The following is a 22,007-nucleotide window of genomic DNA, read 5'->3' on the forward strand; positions in this document are numbered from 1 at the left end:
CCCCTAGGATTTAGGTAATCTAATTAGCGGCGTATGTTAGTGGGATCCCTGTTTCAAACTTTCGAATTCTGATACCTAACGGTCATTTTATGGAGTTGGGGGTAAACTAACGTTCGAATTGTCCCAGAACTCGGCGCTCAACTCCTCCTCTGAGATAGAGAGATGAGGCAAAGAAAAGATCGAGTAAGATCAGATACAGTCGAAGAAGAAGAAGGCAATGAAAGAGGGATAGGAGGGAAAGGGTTCTACGCTTGCTACCTCCTCTGCTCCTTGAGCCCAAGACACAAAGGTCAGACTTACATAGGGTTCGTACTCTCTCTTTCTTCGTCCACTCTCTCTTTCTTCTTCACTCCAGAAATGATATCTTTTTCATTTTTTTGTTACACCTCCTGATTTTAAGATTTCTTTTGCTCTGTCTGCGATTAATGAATCTCAGATCATAGTTTAATTGGTATTTTGATCACCGGATTCTAAACCCCCCCCCCCCCCAAAAAAAAAAAAAAGGCATTGATCACCGGAAATTCTTGGTTTTGAATTATGCAATCCAATCTCCCCCAACTGCTCAAAATCTCAATTTTTTAACAATTCTTGATCCAATCACTGTTTGGATTTTCACTGGGTTTTCATGTTTACATTCATCTATCCAAAAACACCATACAATACAGATTTGAAAAAAGGGAATTTAAACCAAAAAAAACAGTTCTATCTATGAAGCACTCAATTTTGATGTCTAAATCCCATCGTTAAGGTGCATCGTTTTCTAGCCTGAAATTGTTTCAGAAACCCTTGGTCGAGTTCTAATTCCTCGGGACCCTATTATGTTTGAGGCTATGTCCCTATTCTCTACTTTAACTCGTTGATGGAGTATGCTTCTTCTTACGGGTGTACGATGCCCGGTGCAACAATCTTATCTGCCTGATCTGAAACTTTCTTCAGGGAATAATGTTCTTAATAACAAAGAGATCATATTGAGATAGTTTCCATAAATGAATAGATTTTTTTTTTTGGAAGAGCAAGAATCATCTGATCAATGATTTCATTCTAGATGCTCTTTGAAGAATGGTTACGATTGTAATCAATTTGGCTCTTTGGATTTGGTCCATATAAGATGTTTTCTATGTGTTTGATGTTTTCTCTAATTGAGAACATTGAGTGGTGAAGCTACAGCTTCCAAGGCAGAGCAATGCACCTACTGTAATTTATTTTGTATTATACTCGAGTAAATATCCTTTCTAATTAAAAATTGTTGGGAATACAATGTCTTGTCTTCCATCGCCTGCATTAGTGGGCTGATTTCGAAGGGCCATTAAGAGGCTGTAGGGGCCGAACGATATTTCAGTAAATTACCTGTACAGAGTTTCATAACATATTTGTAGCGAGGGTTCTAATTCTGTAATCGATCTGAGAGAGGTGTCAGGACGAGTATCTGTAACCTTATTCTCCATGGATAGTGAAACAGATTTCATCTTATCGTGGACATAGGCAATCTTGCCGAACCATGTAAATCCTTCTGTGCATTGTGTGATTGTTTGTTTGCGATTTCTATTCTTTTCTGCATTGTTTTAGGTGGTTTATGAGAATTGTACAATGATTCAACTAACAAGACATGCATATTTGCTCAATTATAGGTTTACAATCAACCCTTGTCGCCGGATTAGGCAGCATAATGGTGAAATAAATAGTGGTGCATGGAGGACAAAGACAAAGCGCCCTTGGGAAATGGTATTATGCATATATGGATTTCCAACAAACGTATCTGCACTCCAGGTTATATATGCTAAGCCCTAAATTTATCTTCCAGGATGAAATTTCTTCTACTTAGACATAGTTGTCTTTTCTTATTGATTCATAAGCACCCATTATCCGCCTGAGCAGTTAATATTTGTTTGGTGTGCCCTTTAAACTTTTCCCAATTGCCATGTCTACAAGGAAACTTTTACCTTATTGTTTTCAGTTGGAAGTGCTTCATTTAGTGTGTTTTTAAGCTGTTCTTCTACTTCTGGTAAAATTCTATTTTGTATCTGTGACCAATGTGAGCTAGTTGTTTTATTGACCTTATAATGGAAGTTGTATTGATGTGTCAATCTCAACCTTCCAGTGGATGGACTTCTATTTTGATAATTGGTTGTGTTTAAGTTCCTGCTTGGATAATCGTGATGATAAAAGTGATTTTCTGCAACCCAAATCATCCAATCCTATGTTGTAATTTGATAAACTTCAGATACATTGTTTGACAATGCTTAAGTACTTATCTGCTGAAATTGCAGTTTGAGTGGGCCTGGCAGCATCCAAAGGAGTCTTTGGCCGTTAGAAAAGCAGCTGCAGAATTCAAATCCCTCTCTGGGATTGCCAATAAAATCAAGCTTGCCTACACAATGCTTAATCTTCCTGCATGGCAGAGGTTAAATATCCACTAGAAACTCTTTTCGCTTTATACATTTCTTTCCATCTGTGCTTAAATTTTCTTTCCTTTCCATCAGCTCAAACCTCACTGTAAACTTTTTCTCAACAAAGTACATGAAACACTCTGCTGGTTGCCCAAGCTTGCCAATGCATATGAAAGTTCAAGTTTGTTCAATGAACGAACTTCCCTGCTACATGGGAGGTGGACAAATTTTAGAGGATAATGAAGATGACTGGGAAGCTGAAAATGGGTCTGATGATGTATCAGTAACACAGATGAGTATACAACAACTTCACGATTTTGCCAAATATCGTTGTAGCATTGAAATGACTGCTGCTCCTGCACAAACCGGAAGGATGGGAGATGGTTATCATTTCAGAGAGCCCAGGAGCCCCCTCGCTCCAAAAGGAGATCACAGGGTTCCTGTTTGTGCTGGTGATTTTAGTGTAACCGGAGCCTTGGGCACTGAAGATGAAATTGAAGATAAAGGTCCCTTTGAGGTGATTCAAAAATGTGAAAGGAAATCAGGTCAGTCAAGCAAGCTGCATACACGAAAAGCTGCTGATAATGGTCAACCACCACCAACTGATAGTCTTCTTTCCTCTCCTGAAGTTGAGATAATAAATTTGTTGACTCCCTCACCTGACTCCATTCTTCGATCTTGTTATAAGAAGAGAGCTTCCTCAGTTTTTCCCAAAATTATTGACTTATCAGAGTCACCTGTTTTTATCCAATTATGAGATGTCCGATATGTAACCAGCAATTGAAAAGATAAAATGCAATTTCTCACTCTGAAATAAGCATTTGTTTCTTCTATGTATCATGCATTCATGCCTCAATTATAAAATTCATTTTTCAATAAGAAAAGTGTATCATCTGTTTATGGTGTTTGATCTGAACTGCATGGTTGGTTACAAAAGTCTAAATCTTCATCAGATACAATCAGGAACTTATTTTTTGAAAAACTGTTGGGATTAGAATGGTTTAAATAAAGGGACTGTCTAAATGAGTTGATGAGATAAGAGTAACAACCATATGGCAAACTGATCTCCAACTAAATTGGCTTTCCAGTAGACATGGATGAACTTTGTTCATTTAAAATTTGAGCAAGTCATGAATTGGGTATATTTTCCAAGGTCTCCTTCAAGCAGTGGAGAGCTTTAGCAAACATGGAATTGGTGAACAAGAACATTTGGCAAGGAGAACCGATGATGCCTTTACAGTTGAACATTGTCTAGATCTAAAGAACAGTCCCTTTTGAACAATGTACCTCTCAAAATGCCTTCCTTCCCCTCCCCAAAGCTAACTATTGTTTAATTTTCTTATTTAAAATGAGTATGTTTCACTCTCCCCTTCTCTTACTAGTCAAATCCAATGAGATCTTACCACTCTTTTATCAGTCTCTTGCCGGATTGTAGCTTCTCATAGTGCCAAAGTTCGATGTGATGCTCAATTAGTTAAACTGTACTGCTCAACCTAGCTAGAAAAGGGATGCACAGATGAAAGGTAGGCTGAGGGTTCCAAACTTCCAACACACAATAACATTTCAATGGAAACAGTTTTCACATAAACCTTGTTCTCTCCAGGGGAGTACGGGGGGTTAGGAATATGGGATAATTAGAAAAGTGGATCCGACGTGTCGTAGGGTGGAATAACAAAGAAAGAGAAGGAAGGGAAATGATGGAAAAACATTGTAGCATCCCACCCCACATCGGAAGAGAGCTGTAGATGACTCATGTGGGTTGTCTATTCAAAGGTCGAAAGAGGAGCAAATGGGGAGATGCAAAGGAGAGACCACTGAAGCACATCTTTTTATTTTTTCTTAAATAGAGGCAGATGTGCTGCAAGCCGCCGGAGGGAGAGGACTATTCCTGTTAATCCTCTTTTTGGCAAACGACACGGCCGATTGTGATGAAAATGCGCAGGCATGCCAAAGTTGTAAGGACTCAAGAGATGATAGAATAATTGAATTTGACTTCTCATCAGGAAAGAAAAGGTTCTTTCCATTGCCTTGATCGCTCCAAAGACTTTTAATCACAATGACAAGAAGAAGAAAAATGAATCAAATTACTTACTTTACAGAACATATTTGTTGAAGCCATTACAACTTGACAAATCTGAAACTGATGAGGATTACAACTTGGTATTTATATTACCACTATCCTACGACCAAATTACTAACAACATAGCAACAAATTTGTTGAAGTTTTCGCAACTCTCCCAGCCACGAATTGTTGAAGCTTGCAACTTGATGATGATGAATGTCTTTTGAAACAAGCCAAAAAGACATGTTGATTGATAACATCTACATTACACTACTCTTGAAACAAAGATGAGAGATAAAATCGATATACATCTTGAAAGATAAAAGACAGAAATAAAATAAGGACATGGCTGGAAGCCAACTCTACCAAAAAGAAAAGATAAAATAAAAACTCTTGTAGAGTATTGAGTTGTTGATCTTTGGATGCCTTCTTCTGTGGCTGAAACTCCTTTTTATAAGCATCCTTAGGGTAGTTTTTGCAGTTATTAGGTAATTTCATAACTACCCATTTCTCAACTATCATTCGGTCAGACACATTTAGTCAATCTCTGACTTTTCGTCGGTCATACACAATTTGTCAATTACTGACCGTTTATCAGTCACTCACAATATTTCAATCATTGATCGTGCGCCGATCACACAAAATTCGTCAATTATTGACCGTTTATCGATCACTCACAATATTTCAACCATTGATTGTTCGTTAAACACTGACCGTTTATCGATCAATATGACTGACCGTTTTCTTTTCTAGTCACCAACTGACAAGTTAGTCTTGACTGAAATAGTTTGGTCTATTTCTTTGCTGACTAAAATAGAGCAAAAATAGGACTTAAAAAGTTCCATAAAAAATGCAGAGATGTTTGAACATATAAAGCCGAGATATCATAGGAGACGAAGAGCCGAGAGAGAGATGAATTGAGGAGAGCTGTTGCAAGATCCCCCAGGTTTTCCACAAAACCCAACCAATTTCGGTGGAATTTGGAAGAGGGTAGGATGGAGAAGACGAGATCTGACATTTTTTTCTGTCTTCATGTAATTCCCAACCAGTTATCTAAGGCCATCTTTGGTATAGTTTTTATTTTTGATTTTTGTCTTAAAAAACGTTGTTGGTTGCGTTTGGTACCGTTTATGGAGCCTGTTTCTATTTAAAAAAGATTGAAAAAAACCAAAAACTAAAAATAGATCAAAAGCTGTTGATGGTGTTTTTGCCAAAAATCACTTTTGACCAATTATGCGGGACTTTAATGAGCACGTGCTCATAGGTCTCAAAATCTAAGGGTAAGAGGTTAACCTTTTGGGATTGGTGTGTGGCTTGTATGATTACACTTTACTTTGCTGTTTCATAAAAATAAAAAAAACTAAGGGTAAGAGCGTCATTTTCATATTTAATTAGAAATATTGACCCTCCTTCTTCTTCTTCCTCCTTCTACGATCCCATCCGTCACTTCATCAAAATTATATTTTTCCCCTTCAGTTTCCGTTTATTTTCTTTGCATCTTCTTCACAATTTTCGTTTCTTTCTCGATTCCAGACATAATCACAAAAATTAAGAGCAGATGGTTCAATCTTCATCAAAGCCCATCGAGGGTTTGACAGGTTTGATGGGAATGTGTAGACAGACAGGAAAGATACAGGGAAAGGGGAAGCAAAAGGGAGATAAAGCCCTCTTCTCCTTTTTTTTATAATTCTTTGTCTTCATCTTATAAATTAAAGAAAGAAGAACTAGTTGGGTTCGTGTTCGGTATGCACAGATCCGGAGCTGTAATGGCTTGGAATGTGTTCAAGTTCTGTACAGCCTTGTGTGGTCTTGGCTCTATAATGATCTTATTTTGTCTTTAATGATCCACATAAGGGTTTTAAGGAGTTCTCTTGGCTCTGCGGTAGGCAATGCTTCTATGGAGCTACTTTTCTGTCGTTATAACGGATCCAGGTTCTGTTCCACCAAATTGGAGGCCTGTTATGGATGAGGAAAGAGGAGAGAGTGATCCATAAACAGGTTCGGAGTATGGTAGCACAGGCATAGGTGTGCAGCAGTCAGCGAAGATTGCTACAACTCGGTTCTAAGTTTATGCTTTGAGAAGAAAGATGGGTAAATGTGGCATCTCTCCACCTACCCACTTCAAAAAACTATTATTCACATAGGTATACCAAACATATTTCTTTGTCTACAGTTTATTCTGTGTAGTGGTTACTGAACGATTTTTATGTTTTGACAAAAAATGGTTTCCATTAATGATTTTTGTTACATAGATAAAAATAAAAAATAAAAACTATACCAAAGATACCCTAAATGGCCATAGAAAATACAGTTCACTAAAAAAATTGACGTCACTTTCAACAACAACAATCTCAACCTTATCCCAACTTAATGGGACCGGCAAAAAATGGCCTCACTTTCCCACCCCTGCAAACAAAGTGTAAGAGTTTTCTCTTCTTACTCTCTTATTATAATCCCTGTTATTTTCTAAGATAGATTTTCTCATCTTATTCTAATGATGTATAAAAAAAATTCATCATTAACAGAGACCGAAAAGACTAGCAAAAGCAGGATACAGGGCTGATTTGCTCATGGACTCGCTGTCAACACAAGAAAATACATAAAGTCCCCCGAATCCAACAGAACACGTTATGACCCAAGAAGCTTGGCCAGAGTGGCTCAGATAGAAGACTTGACAAGCTAAAACATTAATGTGAGAATGTTCTCTGTGCAGCAGCACAGGCTGCGCCCAGACACATGGACAGCCTGGGCAGGGTGGTCATTGTGGCCCACCCCCATGTGTCTGGGTGCAGCCTGCGCTATGGCACAGAGAACAGCGCCCCAACATTAATATGGCGGATTCAGTAGCTTCACCTGTCTCCCTCCCCCTTTTCCTCCTCTTTCCCTGCCGGGACTTTTTCCTCATTTGCTTGCCAGGGCGCTCGTGCTTCAGACTGGTCCTACAGTTCTTATAAATCAAACTGAAGCTGTATCCAGAGTTCTTAAAAGATATAAACAGCATCTGATAGGGATCCATACTTCAGGGTTCTGTCGCATAATCCAAGTCTATATGCGAGAACTTTTATATTATTCCAACGAGTCCTCCTATGATGAACAAAAAGATGAACCCTACAACTAGTAAAATGAGTGTTTGGTATTGTATAGAACCTCCCCAACATTTTAATACCAACCAAGGCAGAATATAAATGAACCTTCTGGAAGATAAGCACAATAGGATTTAAAGAAAGGTAATATCATACTATACAAAATGCAATACCATGGATCTTTAAAAGAAAAAAAAAACTGAAACAAGCTCACAAAGTTCACATAGATGCTACTAATTCAATATAGTCAACATGGTTAAAAAACACCACCACTTACCAAAAATAAAAACCAAGTAACAGACATACGAAAAGGTACCAATAAAATGGATGAACAGATTATAGTGAGGCACAACTAACAAAGAGATGATTCTTCTCCAAATTAGGAAGCCAAGGTAAAAAGTCCCGAAAAATGCTGCTGCAACTGTTGCTGCTCCCACTCCTTCACAGCACCTTGTCAAATCCAAAAACAGATGTCTTTGGGAAGACGAAGCTAAAAAATGGCCACTAAAGCAAGATGTCAGCTGCTGTTGTTATTGTTGCTGCTGAGGATCACATTGCCAAGCCAAAACAATGTCATCAAGAGCTGGCTTTATATCCTGTCTTAGTATCTTCTGATAGTCCGGCGTATCTCCACTAGTCTTCTTTAGCTCCACCAAATGGAAAGATGGAGTGACCTCGAAAATCTCTGCATCAATCGAAAGAACATCTTTCCCCCCTTCCTTTGATCCCTCCAATTTCAACAACCCTCCACTTTTCTTCTTCACCTTTAATCTCAGCAACCTAGCAACTTCCTCCAGCTTAGAGATGATAGTTGAGGCAGGCTGCATGGATGTAAATCGTGCTTCCCTCTTATGGGTATTTTCATCAAACAGACCCGAGAGGTCAAACCCTGCTGAAAGAGAAATAATATCAAAAGCATTCAAATTATTAGGTTTGACCAGCTCTTGCTTTGGCTCAGCAGCAGCACTGCTATTCTCAAAAGGGTTGAAAGCTGCTTCCACGTCCATAGGAGCCAGTTCCTTAATTTCTCTTTCAGTAGTTGATATGGATTCCAAACCCTTTTTGAACCAAGAAGTTTCCTTAATCTTTGCAATGGAAATCCTAGTATTTGGGTTTGGATCCAAAATCTTAGACATAAGCCTGCGTACTTCTGTAGGAAACCAATTGGGGCATCTAAACTCTCCTTTTCCAATCTTTCTATACATCTCCATCAAATTTGAATCATGGAAAGGAAGAAAACCAGCCAGCAGAACATATAAGATCACTCCACAAGACCAAATGTCAGCTTTAGATCCATCATACCCTTTTCTATTGATTACTTCTGGAGCAACATAAGCAGGCGTCCCACAAGCCGTGTGGAGCAATCCATCTTGGCGCTTGGAATCAGCAAGGGCACTCAACCCAAAATCTGAAACCTTCAGATTTCCATTCTCATCGAGAAGTAGATTTTCAGGTTTCAAATCCCGGTGATAAACACCTCTGCTGTGGCAAAATTCCACGGCACTAATCAGCTGTTGAAAATACTTCCTTGCAACATCTTCCTTGAGTTTACCCTTGGCAACCTTGTTGAAGAGCTCACCACCTTTGGCATATTCCATGACGAAGTAAATCTTGGTTTTGCTAGCCATAACCTCATAAAGCTGCACAATGTTTGGGTGTCTAACCAATCTCATTACAGATATCTCTCGCTTGACCTGGTCAACCAGCCCAACCTTCAAAACTTTCTCTTTATCAGTTACCTTAATGGCCACACTCTCGCCAGTTTTAAGGCTTCTTGCATGATAGACCTTAGCAAAGGTGCCTTGCCCCAATAATCTCCCTAATTCATACCTTTGTAACAACACACTCCCTTTATTTTCCATCCCAAAATACAAACCCTACAACGTAATAAGTTATACCCTCCCGCTTACACAATATACACAGTTAGACACAAAGCAGGAGTTACTAGGAGCAAAGAAGCTCAACCATCTTCACAATTGTCATGTTTAAAAACACCAAGCTTTCTATGGCTTGTAGCCCCATTGCACAATTGAGCACGGACCTGGGAACAGAAGTGAGTTATATTTTGAATTTCATCGAGGATGAATGAGGGGTACTCAAGTAGAGCCGCAGGCTCATTGACCTCACAGAAGGAATTCTTGACGCTCAAGCACATCTTTCAGCATTCCCAGGTATTTTTCTTTCAAGTAGAGTGGTGCTGCAAAGAAAATAAAAAAAAGTTAAAATTTGATCTTCAGCTGACTAGTATTATAACCACATAAGAACAGCAATAGATGGTCAAGGTTTCAACTTAGCAAAAACATGGGCCTGAATGAAGAATTGAAAGTCATTCTTCATGTTTACAAGTGTAAAATTAAAAAAGAGTATACCCAGTGCACAAGGCTCCTGCCACTTCGAGTCTGGGAGGGTCATAATGTATGCAGCCTTAACCCCCGCTTTGCGGAGAGGCTGCTTCCCGTTTACAAATGTAAAATCAAAACTAAAAATAAAAAATATTGTAAGCACAAAGCAATGAAGAAACTTTTTTATATGGGAAAGAAAAAAGAATGAAAGAAATACAATAACATCCCAAGGTCAGAATCTACTGAATAATCTAAATTACAGAATCAAATACATAGCAAATAAGCTAGAGCATTAGAATGTATGTATTTATGACCACACAAAAACAATTAACATTGGCAGTTTCCCACAAATCAAGAATATAATCATTGTGGAGAGAAACAAAATAAAGGTTATGTGGTATATTTGTTATTCTAAATTAAGATAAGAAAATTTCATGATTTGGCTCTACGAAAACTAATCTTTCATCTAAGAACAAGAAACACATTCATGAAACAATATGGACAAACAAGGAAAGATGAGAAAACAGAAGAATAAAACAACAGGAGGAAAATAGTTGCAGGAGAAAATCACCAACATTCTCATGCTGATGAACGAAAGAGAAAGAAAAACCAAACGCAAATCAAACAAACCCAATATTCCAAAAATGCAGAATTTAGTTCAGAAATAAAAACAATAATTCAGGCAAAAAAAAATTGGAGCTTTTAGCAACTAATAAACGATCTGATGGATCTACTCCCATGATACCATCCAAAAAAATAAGAAAAAACATTTGCCCACAGAACAAAGACAGAGTATCAAAATTGATCGATATCATAAAGAAAAGAAAAAAAGAATAGTTGCCTGACCAAGAAAAGCGAATTAATTCGTTCATTCTATAGAAGAACCATATATAGCAATAGAAAGCTCTGGGAAACCAACCAGATCAAAGGAAATGAAAAGGGAAAAACGACATAATATGAAGCAAAACCCTAAAACCAGAACATAAGAACGTAAAAAGCAATCATGTGTATCCATCCATCCAAAATTCGAAAAGATTCAAATCACCGAAACCACGGAGCTTAATACCTTTTTTAGACTGGAAGAAAGAAGATCGATATGAAGGAATTCGAACAGATCCAAAACCTCTGAACAAGGAATTGGAGAATCAAAACGCGTAGACGGAAAACGGCTGCAGAGAACGAACCAGAGAAGAAGGGTAGATAACAGATAACACCACCAACGGATCCCTAATCCCTTTGTTGGCTTTTTCTATTTATCGTTGAATTTAATTTTTTTAATGGAATAAATGTATTAAAAACTACAGAAGGAATATTCTAAGAGCGAAAGCCCTAGAGCGGGCCGACCGGCACATAATGCCGTCCCGTCCCTGCACAACTACACAAGGCTTAAAAACCAAAGCATTTAAAAGAAAAAAACAAAACCTATACCGGTACAGCCAGTTTTCAGTAATCATGCTTTTTCTTCTGCCCGTTCTTTTCTTTCTTTATTTATGTCTTGGAAACCTTTTCAGCCGGTTACTTTGAACTTCACAGAAACCATCATTCGCTTGAATGGTTTAGACCATTGGATTGGAGTTTTTTGTTTAGAATAGACTGTGGCCCTACGATCACATCACATATTCAAATCGGGATTATCCCTTTTCTCCTTGTTTCTAATCCCACATAAAGATTCTAATCAAATGATTTTCCACGTTCTACTACATTATAATTCCATGCTGTAGCGAGGGAGCTCTGAGACACTTGATGCATGCACCCCGATCCGGAAAAAATTATCTACTGCAATTCTCTGCTCGATCCAATTCACTAGTGCCTGTAATAAGAGTGGGGTGGATCCCACCCAGGGTAGGGGTGGAATGGTCATTATGCCCCCCTTGTTAGGGGCACTAAGGGAATTGGACCGTGCAAAGAATTGCAGGGGATAAAGATCCCTGAGACCCAAGTGTGTGGAGGTTTCGAGTTTTGACTTCTGATCTATAATACCGCCTAAGGAGTGGGGTTTTAGTAATCGGTGTCGGAATTGGAATCGGTCTCATTTACCAATCTGATATCAATATGGATTGGTTTGTATCGGACAGATTAACACTTCTTTTCCTTAAAAATCGGATTTTTTTTTACATTGTTACCCTTGGTCTGGGATTGGTTAGGAATCGGTATTCATCTCCCCCGATACTGATACGAATCGATCGATCTGATACTATTTCTCAAACTATGCTGAGGAGACAAAGAGAGATCCTAGGGTAAAGGCCCGAATCATCTTCGTTGGCATTTACTAAAACGTCCTTATTTATTGTGTTGGTTTTAAAGGGAGAGTTTTCTGTTCAGGAGCCTGATTTTGTATCATGGTTTATTGCATGGTATCTATCATCTCCAAAAAACCGATACGATATTGATGCAGGTACAAATTGGTCATATCAGACAAATATGCCATTATCTTTCTTTAAAAAAAATGAGTTTTTTTTTATAATTGTTTTACCCCTTTATAACAACGAGAGACTAAATAGCTCCCATACATTACTTTATAATAACATCGGAGAAATCAATGGTTCAAATCATGTGAGAGATTAAAAATAATAAAAATCAAATATTTCCCATCATACAATATGAGCCACACTCTATTTTCTTTCATAAACAAAAAGGGATGTAATAGCTCCCACTATATTATTTTACAAAAGCAACATGGGAGAAATCAATGGTTCAAATCATGTACCTGAGAAAATAAAAATAAATAAATAAATAAATAACAAATACCAAATATGTTTTGAAACTTATTTTCCTTCAGTGATTTCATGTATACATAAGAAGAAAAGAATTAGAATGCGTCACATAAGGGTTTTTTTTTTTTTTAATTTATTTCGGTCATCTATCATCCCAATCCATGGTTGTTGTGTAACCGTGCATGATGCACGGTTATACACCAAACCTTTTCCTTTTATTCAATACAACTTATTTAGTTTTGTCGCATTGAAGATTGATGTGCACAGTAGATGCATTATTGGAATCTCCACCACCTAATGGGCCCACCCTTGCCACCAACCACATATTGAGAGCCACTTATACATCCATTAGTTATTTACCAAAAATACATTCATTATTTATTTTTTATTATTATTATTTTATTAAATGCATCCACTATGTGATTGATTTTTATATTTTTTTTTTGGAGACAGGAGGGGTATCCGACTTTAGGTCGACTAAATCCCCCCTGGGTTCGTACAAGTCAACCCACACCACGCATGAATCGGGAGCTTCTGGGCCCTAGTAAACCTCAGGTGGATGGCCCTAAGAAATTATGCAGAGGAAACCACAACTTTTATTGTGGTTATCATATTGATACCAAAAATTGCAAATCTTTTATCCCTATCGCATGGAGGTTTTTGTTTGTGCAAGGCCCATACTGGAGCCAGAGAGGGACCCATGAGTGGAAGGGGCCAAACAAGAGACCCACCAGGCCCACTTATTGATAAGTACCTATAATTACTACTACTATAGTCAAGAAGTTGGGGGTAGGACTCGGAGTCGATAGTGATCCCTGGACTTACACCACTCCTATTGGGTGGAGGCCTGCCACTGAGCTACAAGTTAATCCTCCAACCACATGGAGTCGAGCAACATGGATCTTCTATTATATGTTTTGCTCTAATTGTAACTTAGTACATCCAACATCTTTCCTTGTCCTTAGTTGTAATAATAAATTTGGAAAAAGGTTTTTTGAATCGCTAGGGTAAAATACATCGTTGTCCTCCAATGTATGATACAATTTTGCCACATTTCATATGTGGGTTTTTTTATGCAGCTTGTTGAGAGAACCCTCTCCCAATAAATTTATGGTAACCATTTTGAAATGTTGGTTTGAAAGCATTCGAGCTAGCTATTTGTTAACCTATCACATCCAACCTTTCTTCTTCATCCCTGCTTGCAACAATAAATTTAGAAGCGAGTTTGAAGATCAATAGTGTCGAACAGCTAAAGGTAGGGTAGAGTCTAAATACAAGCTCACTTCACTTGTGGAGAAGGAATTTTCTTTCAGATGAAGGAAAACTTTCATCATAAATTTATATAATTCATGTTGAAAAATGTTCTAAAGGTGTTTTTTGTGAATATTGATTGCTAACCTACCATATCCAACCTTCTTTGTCCTTAGTGTTGGTTCTATCTTATTAACTATATTGTTGTAATTAGTTCACCACATAATAGGCAAACAACCTCCACCAAGAGCCCTTACATCATCATCACAAAACAAAGACAAAAACAATAGGAAAATGACTATATTGTGGTTGGGAAAAACGTTCCCATAATGTTGGAGTTCAATTTCTCTCTCATATGAAATTTTTTTTTTTTTTTTTTTTTTTTTTCTCTCCTACTTTGAATTATGGATCCTATACTCACGATATCTTTTTAAAACAATTATTCGTCGATGTGACATGCAGATTCCTCCCCACATTGGTGTCATAGGGAGTCCTCACCCATTTTTGTAATGAGTCCATTTTTTAAGCCTCACTTTGTACATACATAGGATATGGGAAATCAAGAAGGAAATAACTTGAGTTTGAGCAGCAACCAACACTAGTTATCCTAGTTAGATTGAAAAAAAAATTAAAAAGAACCACTAGCCAAATAAATAAAATGTATTCGATCCGGCCAACACCTAAGTGAACCATACCTAACCAACCACATTAGGGAATAGGGATTGAATGGGGGAGGAGGGGAGTGGTCTCCCCTTTCACCCATTTTATTATTATCCCTAATGATACCTAAAGTATAAAGATTCATGTATGTATGTGTAACATACATAATGTATCTAGTATTTTCAAAAGAAATATCATTTTAATAACTAATATATTATGCAAAGAAATCTTAAGAATATACTAGAAAGTTTTAAAATAATCATTTTAATATATACTAGAGGGTACCCATGTTGCATGACTGAAGCAAGTCATTCATTGGGACATCACTTATAATTAAGACAAATTATCTAATTATATATTTAGGTTGTGTTTGGTATGCATTTACTTGCCTTTCATTGTAGGTCGATTTCGCATTCTCAGACGAGAAAAATAACTATTTTTATCATCCAAAAATGTGAAATTGACATAGAATGCATATCAAACACAACCTTAGTGATGAAAGATTAATAGCAGTTATGGGTTTTTATTACAGCGGGAACGTGCTCCCTTGTGTCCATCTCTCTTCTTTTATCTTAGGAAATGACTTTTCTATCCTTAAAATGATTCCTTTTCAAAGGCACTGCCAGCGTAGATTACGCTCCCAAACAGGAAATGACCTCTCTCTCTCTCTCTCCCATATTCTATCTGTTTCTTCCCAATTTTCTGGTGGCTAATGAATTTATAAATCCGGCTTTGAGCTGGCTCGAGCCTAAAAGAAGAGTCACCTCTAGTCAACTCACAACAGTTCGTTAGTCCTTAACTCCTAACAAACAGTCTAACACGTGATCTCAAGTAAAGAACGCGTGTCACGTCTCACGTCTCACGTCTCACGTCTCACGTCTCACGTCTCACGTGTACAGCAAAAATATTCACTCCCTCTTCTCTAAGGTTCCCTCTTACAACCACCATCCACTTGTCATTAATCCATGATTCGCCATCAGTGAGCACTGCCAGTCTGCCTACACTCAATGTTTGTCGTGACCTCATGATTAGTGGAACAAATCATTTCTTCGTGGTGGGCCCTGCTTTTATACCTCCCACACAGAAAACAGTGGGAGAGTAGTAGTGACTTGGGGGCGGTAGGTCTGGACTGACCCGATTCAGAGGTTGGATAATTCTGATTTGCCACATATCCTGTTTTTGTGTTGGAGAGGGAATGTGCTAGGTATTTGATCGATACATCTGTCTTATATACTTAGGTTGGAAGATGGCCATTGCCTAACTAGAGATAGATTTTTTTGACGGTTTTAATTTTATTTCAGATAGTCTTTTTCTATGTAACTTTTTTCGTGACTCAACCTATCATGTGGTGTTCAACTCTAATATCGTGATACTCAACTCTAATATCAAATATTAGGTACTTGATTGATATGATAATAATTTCAAAATTGATATGATAATATATTAAATTGATCAAATCTAGTGCCCATATACTAAAGTGTGTCCATTAAACATAAACAAAATGAATCAAACTAGCCGTGGGTAAACCTCTTTTCCTGGTCATCTAGTGAGTCAAAATGAGTATGGCAAACCCCAAAACCGTGTTGTCTAGTGTTGGATTAGACAACCAAAACCTGCTGGGGAAAACAAATGAAAATACAACACACAAGAGACGCCTAGAAAGAAATGGGGCTTCGGGTCAGATTACAGTTACACTTACACACGCTGGCTTTTTCAACAACTGTTTCTGCTGTCAAACACATATTAGGGTTGCGTTTGGAATGTATTCTTAAATTAGATTTTTTGTTTCAGAAAATAATTTTGAAACCCAATCAATGGCCCTTGAAAATAGTTTCTTAATATGGGAAACCCACACATTGGGAAATACTAAACAAAACAACGGTTTCCTTTTCTCCTTCAGTTGTCAATTCAATCCGGTTTTAAAAAATGATTTTTTTTTTTTTTTTAAAAACTAGATTTTTCTTTGCCACATAATATTTATTATGTAATAGAACAAACCTGAATCATGGAGGTGGATTCTCTTATATTTTTATTAGTACATATTTATTCAAAGACTTAATTTTATTTTTTATTTTTTTGTGTGGCTTTATTATTCATGGTTAGTGGGGTTGACTGAAACTCAAACTTTGTCCTTAACTAGAGTGTTTGTGGGGGCCAATTGTTACTACAATTTGGGTATTATTGGACCTTCCATGTGGCAAACATGACTAGCTAACAAAGCTGAACTTCTTGTCATTAATCCAAATGGGGGCTAGTGGAACAGAAGGTATCAAGATTACAAGTTTCTATCAACAAGGAGTGGATAAGGGCCAATCCATCTTACTAGCCAAAGATAAGGTCATCCAAGCTAGGGAGTGAGTAATAACATTTGCTTTCCTAAGAATATGAGAGAGAGATAGAGAAACTAGAAGATAACTAACGAATATCCCCAAGGTGTAGAAAACACAGTTTAACGGAAAAAAAATAATAATTACACAACTACGATACAAGGATACATATGCGGTTCATCAAGATGTTTACATCCACGGGTGAGATGAGAACAGTCTTCACTAGCAATAGAGATGAAGGAGACTGAACTCTCTTGATCAAGTGAACCATTGTGAGAACATGACTTAAGAAGTTACTTTGATGGTAAAAAAATTCCTTTACACTGATCCACATAAAAAGTTACTAAACTTAATTTAGTAATTTTGTCTCTTATTGAACTAATTTAATATTGGGTTAGCTAATTGGTCCAATTTATCCCAACCGAATTTGGGTTTATTGGTTGATTAAGTCAAAGAAACATATTTCTCAAGTGAGACTAGCTAATATCCTCATATATAAGTATTATGTAATTTTGTAAAAATGTTCCTTGTGAAAGTGTTAACTCCAAGAAAATTCCACATGAAATATTTGTATCTATACAATAATGATGCATCAACTTTGTAGAATACAACACCAAACCCAACAAGAAGAACTATCTACTGTTGTTGACTAACTCCGGCCCTAAGGGTGTCAATTTGAAACCAAAATCATATATCGAAACCAAAATAGACGGTTAAAATTGTACCATGGAACTGAAGAAGAATTGGTACTTTCGATTTTACAACAAATAATTTTATTTGATTTGGTACGGTTTTGATTTCAAAAGTGAAATCATTCGTAGGTACCGAATTACATATTTTCATATAAACTCGTACCGAATTACCTATTATAATCTCTATCTTCACATTCTCCCCCATTTTTTTAGTAATATCACTTCACTCTCTTCACTCCAAAAAAAAAAATTTTATTGAACCGAGTTGGTACGTTTTGGTTTCAAAACCAAGGCAATGTTCTTGGTATGATACAATTTTTGTTTATCCTTTATGCATCTTGAATTGAACCGAAATCGTTTCAAATTCTCGAAATCAAATCGATTGACACCCTTAACTTTGGGACCACAAATGACTTATTGTTGGGGGTATAATGTCTTGTATTCCTTTGCTTGTATTAGTGGGTTGATTCCAAAGGATCATTATTTTGTAAGGACTATATGGGGTATTTTGATAAAATTTTTGTATAAGATTTCTCTATACATTTATAGCGAGGGTTCTTTCTCCGCAATGTAATCTTAGAGATGTGTGATGACGAACAACTGTAACCCTATTCTCCAATGATAGTGAAACAGATCTCATCTCACCGTGGACAAAGACAATCTTGTCGAACCGCATAAATCCTTATGTGCACTGTGTGATTTTTTTTTTATGATTTACATTCTTTTTTGCATTGTTATAGATTTCATTTTCAACAATTACATATCAATTAGGCCTCTCCATATTATAGGTTTACATTTGTGTACAAACCTCTCAAAAGCAAAACCGTAGGTGCCATGAGTATTACCATCCTTAGAGGAAATGTTGAGAATAATACATTAACTAACTCATGGAACTTTGATGAGTTGATATACTTAGCCTTCACCTACACCACCTAACAGTCTAATTAAACTATTACCAAAAAAAACAGTCTAATTAAACTCAAAAGTGGGGGAAAAAAAATTTTAAAATTAAAAATCCTAACCTATGTGACCTTAAGTTGTTAAGAAGTCTTATTTTTCAATTTATTAAAAGAAGATCAATTTATCCTTTTCAAGTAAGAAGTGTTTTTTGAAACGTCTTTGAAGTTTGAATCTAGAAGCTAGCTTTTGAGAAACATCAATTTTGAAGTATGAGTGGCAAAAATGATTTCTTTTTATTTGATAGAAGTAACAAAATTAATTATTTTAATCATAATTCACGCAACTGCCCTCTTGAGAACCTTCTTCCACCTCCATTTAAAAGTCTTTATTTATTAGTACTCCCTAGAAGACTTCTTTTTAAAGGAAAGTTGAATCTATTGCATCCACAAGTCTCATTCATGTAATGTAAGCCAAGAAAAGAAAAGAAAAGAAAAGAAAAGAAAAAGACATAATAAGTCATGATACAATAATGATTTATGTGTCTCTCTTCTCAAATTCAAAAAAAATTTATTTTATTTTTTTTTCTTTTTCTATTGGACAAGAAAATTTGTTCATTTCGTCCACTTCAATTTTATATAAAATTGGAGCAAGATACGTCATTTGATGTAAGGAGCAACTTACCTTTCTTTGAGTTCAACTCTCTTGGGTATACCTTTCCAAAAAAATAAAAAATTTATCTAACTTTGTTCAGGTTTTTTTTTTTTTATTTATAATTTTTGGGGCCTCCTATGTCAAAGGGAACTCTAGTTTTTGAATGGTACTTAAACTTTTTTTTAATAGAGGGCAGGGGAAAATGGGATTCCTAAACTAGACGAGGAATAGGAGGTTTCAAACTTGAAACCTCATGGGGGCTAGGCTCAACTGCACTTGCCTCAATCTAACTGCGGTCCTCAAATGATACCTATAGTTGCCAAATGCATGAAATGTTTTTATCCTATGTGTACGTGCTATAACCTTCTTGTAAGTATGGGAGTGTCTGAATAACACCTCTATAGATGTATTTTGAATCTAACACCTTTTAATTGTCCCTTGACTTATTTTCAATAGTTTTTTAAGATAGGGATATAAAAGGATTTTCAAACATATTAGGTATGTGAATATCTTGATGTAACCAAGGTTAGCTACAACAAGATTGTATTCGTAATTTTTATCCCTTTTATACAATACACTTTATTTTTTCAATGAATGTAAATATTGTTCTCTCTCATAAAAGCTGCATTAAATACTTTCAATTTTTTAAGAATCTTTTTTAACTCCTGTATTAAATAACTTTTGAGAATAAAACAAAAGACTAAAAAATAAAAGGGAAAAAGATCTCTACTTGGAGATGTTTCCTACACCCTCTCAAAAGGCACCATGAGCTGATGTCTCTACCCCTTGGGTAGATACCAAGCATGCTCACCCATTAGCCCATACGCTTGTGTAAAGACTATGCGACTAGGTAAAGATCTCTTGCCCTAAAATTACAACTTGTTAATTCACCATTTTGGTGACAAGAAGCAAGAAGTATTGAACCATGTTCACCAGGAAATCATTCATTACATTTTTTTTTTTGGGATGAAAAAACCAAGAGAAACTTTATATTAACAAGGGGGGAGAAGTTACAAATTGGTCCATGCTGGAGGAGTTAGTTCTGATCATCATAGATAACCCAAAAAGAATATGGTTATCCCACGGCACATGAACAAAATTACAGTTCTGAGCATCATTCAAAATATCAACAATTAGGGACTAATAACCATGGCCAAGGTTGGTCTTTTGGATGGGGAACAAAAAGTAAAACATCTTCACTCGAAGTCCAGATTTCCTGTAGAGTGAGTTCCATCATTTGAGCCTTCTCAAGTCTTTTCTTTATCGCCAAAAAGTCTGGTTCCAGTGGGTGATGAGCATCCATCTTCCTTGTTTCTGCCAAAATGATTTTCCCATGCAAACAAACACGTGCCCAGGCCAACTTGTCTATTCCTTGTTCAAAGATTCCTGCACAACACAGAATAAGCTTATCCGAGTATTTGGAATTTTGTGGATAAGGTAGAGACACATGCCTATTAGATGGATTCACATGATCATTCACTGTGGGTGGGAAAATATTCAGATCATTAAGCCATCTCCTAATGTTGTTTAGAGTTTGTTCAGGATCAAATTTAGTTTTTCCAAAGAGTTTTTTATTTCGAGCTTCCCAAATGGAAAAGCAGGTGATGATGAAAACCGAAAAAAACCAGGTTCGAGAACACTTATCAAAGTTATGATTCTTGAGAAAATGACCACACAAAAATATGATAGAGGGGAAGGTAAGGAATTCCGTTCTTAGGCCAAGGGGTCCAACAGCCCAGATATGTTTGGCTATCTGGCAAGATAAGAGAATATACCAAATAGACTCCTCATGATCTCCACACATAGCACAAGATGGGTCGATTGCCATCAATTTTGATAAAATTCCTCTTGTTGGTATTCCATTTCATGACGGGAGTTTAAATTAAGAGAGGGAGGGATGGATCGATCCTTAATCGAAGGAATCCAAGGATCATTCCAAAAATCAGTTGTAGAGCCAATACCTATTCTTTTGAACAGAATGCATTTCAATAAGGGAAGAGCATGCACAATACTGTTCCACGTCCTAGACCCCCGTTTAGTCAAAGTTTTTGGATAAAAAAAATAGAGAGATGGGGAAAATATTTGGCTTTGAGGACGCAGGCCCAGAGAGAGGAAGGTTGCGATATTAATCTCCATCCCAATTTAAGGATAAGGGCGGTGTTTTGGGTGGAAGCTCTTCGAATGCCCAGAACCCCCCCCCCCCAATGGAAGTAGGTTTGCAGATGTTATCCCAGGCAATCAAGGATAGCTTTCTTGAGTTTGAGCTACTATTCCAGAAATTGATGCAGATCGAGTCCAAGGATCGGCAGATTTTGACTGGCAAAGAGAAGCATGACATGATGTATGAGGGTATTGATGAGAGAACCGATTGAATCCGCACACCGCGACCTGCATGAGATAAGCAATTAGTTTTCCATTTGCAAAATCGATCTTAAGAACATGTTTCCAGGGTAATTAATGTGACCAGCAGTTCGGGCAAATAAGTGGGCAACTGCTACATGGCAGATCTGAAGGGCCACACAGATAAGCCAAAAACAATTACAGTATAGAAATGGCGCATTGCATTGCACCCTTTAGCTCAAAGCCTCATTTTTCATTCATCCTCCGAGCTTGGAAAATAATTTGTGAATAACTAGAAACCATATAATTTAACCAAGCACATTCAGTTTTTTTTACAGAAAAACACCAGTGTAGGGGTCAATGGGAGCGCATGCCCAGACATCCAACATGGAGGCAGGGTGGTCATTTCACCCCCCCTTCTTTTAAAAGGATTGATTTTTCGATACTTGATTTTCATAATCCATTCTGCCTTATTCATAACTCCACCTTAGCCCAAACTATAAATATGAGTTTATGGCAGATATTCACCATTTAAGTTATTCACCCTCCACCCCCCCCCCCCCCCAAACCCAAAAAAAAAAACTGAACAATTGAGAGA

General features: G+C 37.0%; 2 protein-coding genes across 3 annotated transcripts; one reads left to right on the forward strand and one right to left on the reverse strand.

Annotated features, from left to right (window-relative positions):
* The first annotated feature begins 156 nt into the window (after nucleotides 1-156).
* LOC122671095 (structure-specific endonuclease subunit slx1-like) lies at nucleotides 157-3,201 on the forward strand. The gene is made up of 4 exons (XM_043868196.1): nucleotides 157-305; nucleotides 1,629-1,767; nucleotides 2,268-2,401; nucleotides 2,481-3,201. The coding sequence occupies exons 1-4, from the start codon at nucleotides 163-165 to the stop codon at nucleotides 3,142-3,144; spliced, it is 1,080 nt and encodes a 359-aa protein (XP_043724131.1). The 5' UTR covers nucleotides 157-162; the 3' UTR covers nucleotides 3,145-3,201.
* Nucleotides 3,202-7,732: 4,531 nt separating this feature from the next.
* Nucleotides 7,733-11,072, reverse strand: LOC122671092 (CBL-interacting protein kinase 18-like). Of its 2 annotated transcripts, XM_043868189.1 has the most exons (3): nucleotides 10,941-11,072; nucleotides 8,045-9,729; nucleotides 7,733-8,001 (listed from the first exon to the last, which is right to left on the reverse strand). In XM_043868189.1, the coding sequence occupies exon 2, from the start codon at nucleotides 9,392-9,394 to the stop codon at nucleotides 8,063-8,065; it is 1,332 nt and encodes a 443-aa protein (XP_043724124.1). In that variant the 5' UTR covers nucleotides 9,395-9,729; nucleotides 10,941-11,072; the 3' UTR covers nucleotides 7,733-8,001; nucleotides 8,045-8,062. The 2 variants fall into 2 exon arrangements, with proteins under 2 accessions (XP_043724124.1, XP_043724125.1); XM_043868190.1 differs by having other exon boundaries at nucleotides 7,733-9,729.
* Nucleotides 11,073-22,007: the final 10,935 nt, after the last annotated feature.

This window comes from Telopea speciosissima, chromosome 8 (assembly GCF_018873765.1).
Source record: "Telopea speciosissima isolate NSW1024214 ecotype Mountain lineage chromosome 8, Tspe_v1, whole genome shotgun sequence".
NCBI classification, from domain to species: Eukaryota; Viridiplantae; Streptophyta; class Magnoliopsida; order Proteales; family Proteaceae; genus Telopea; species Telopea speciosissima.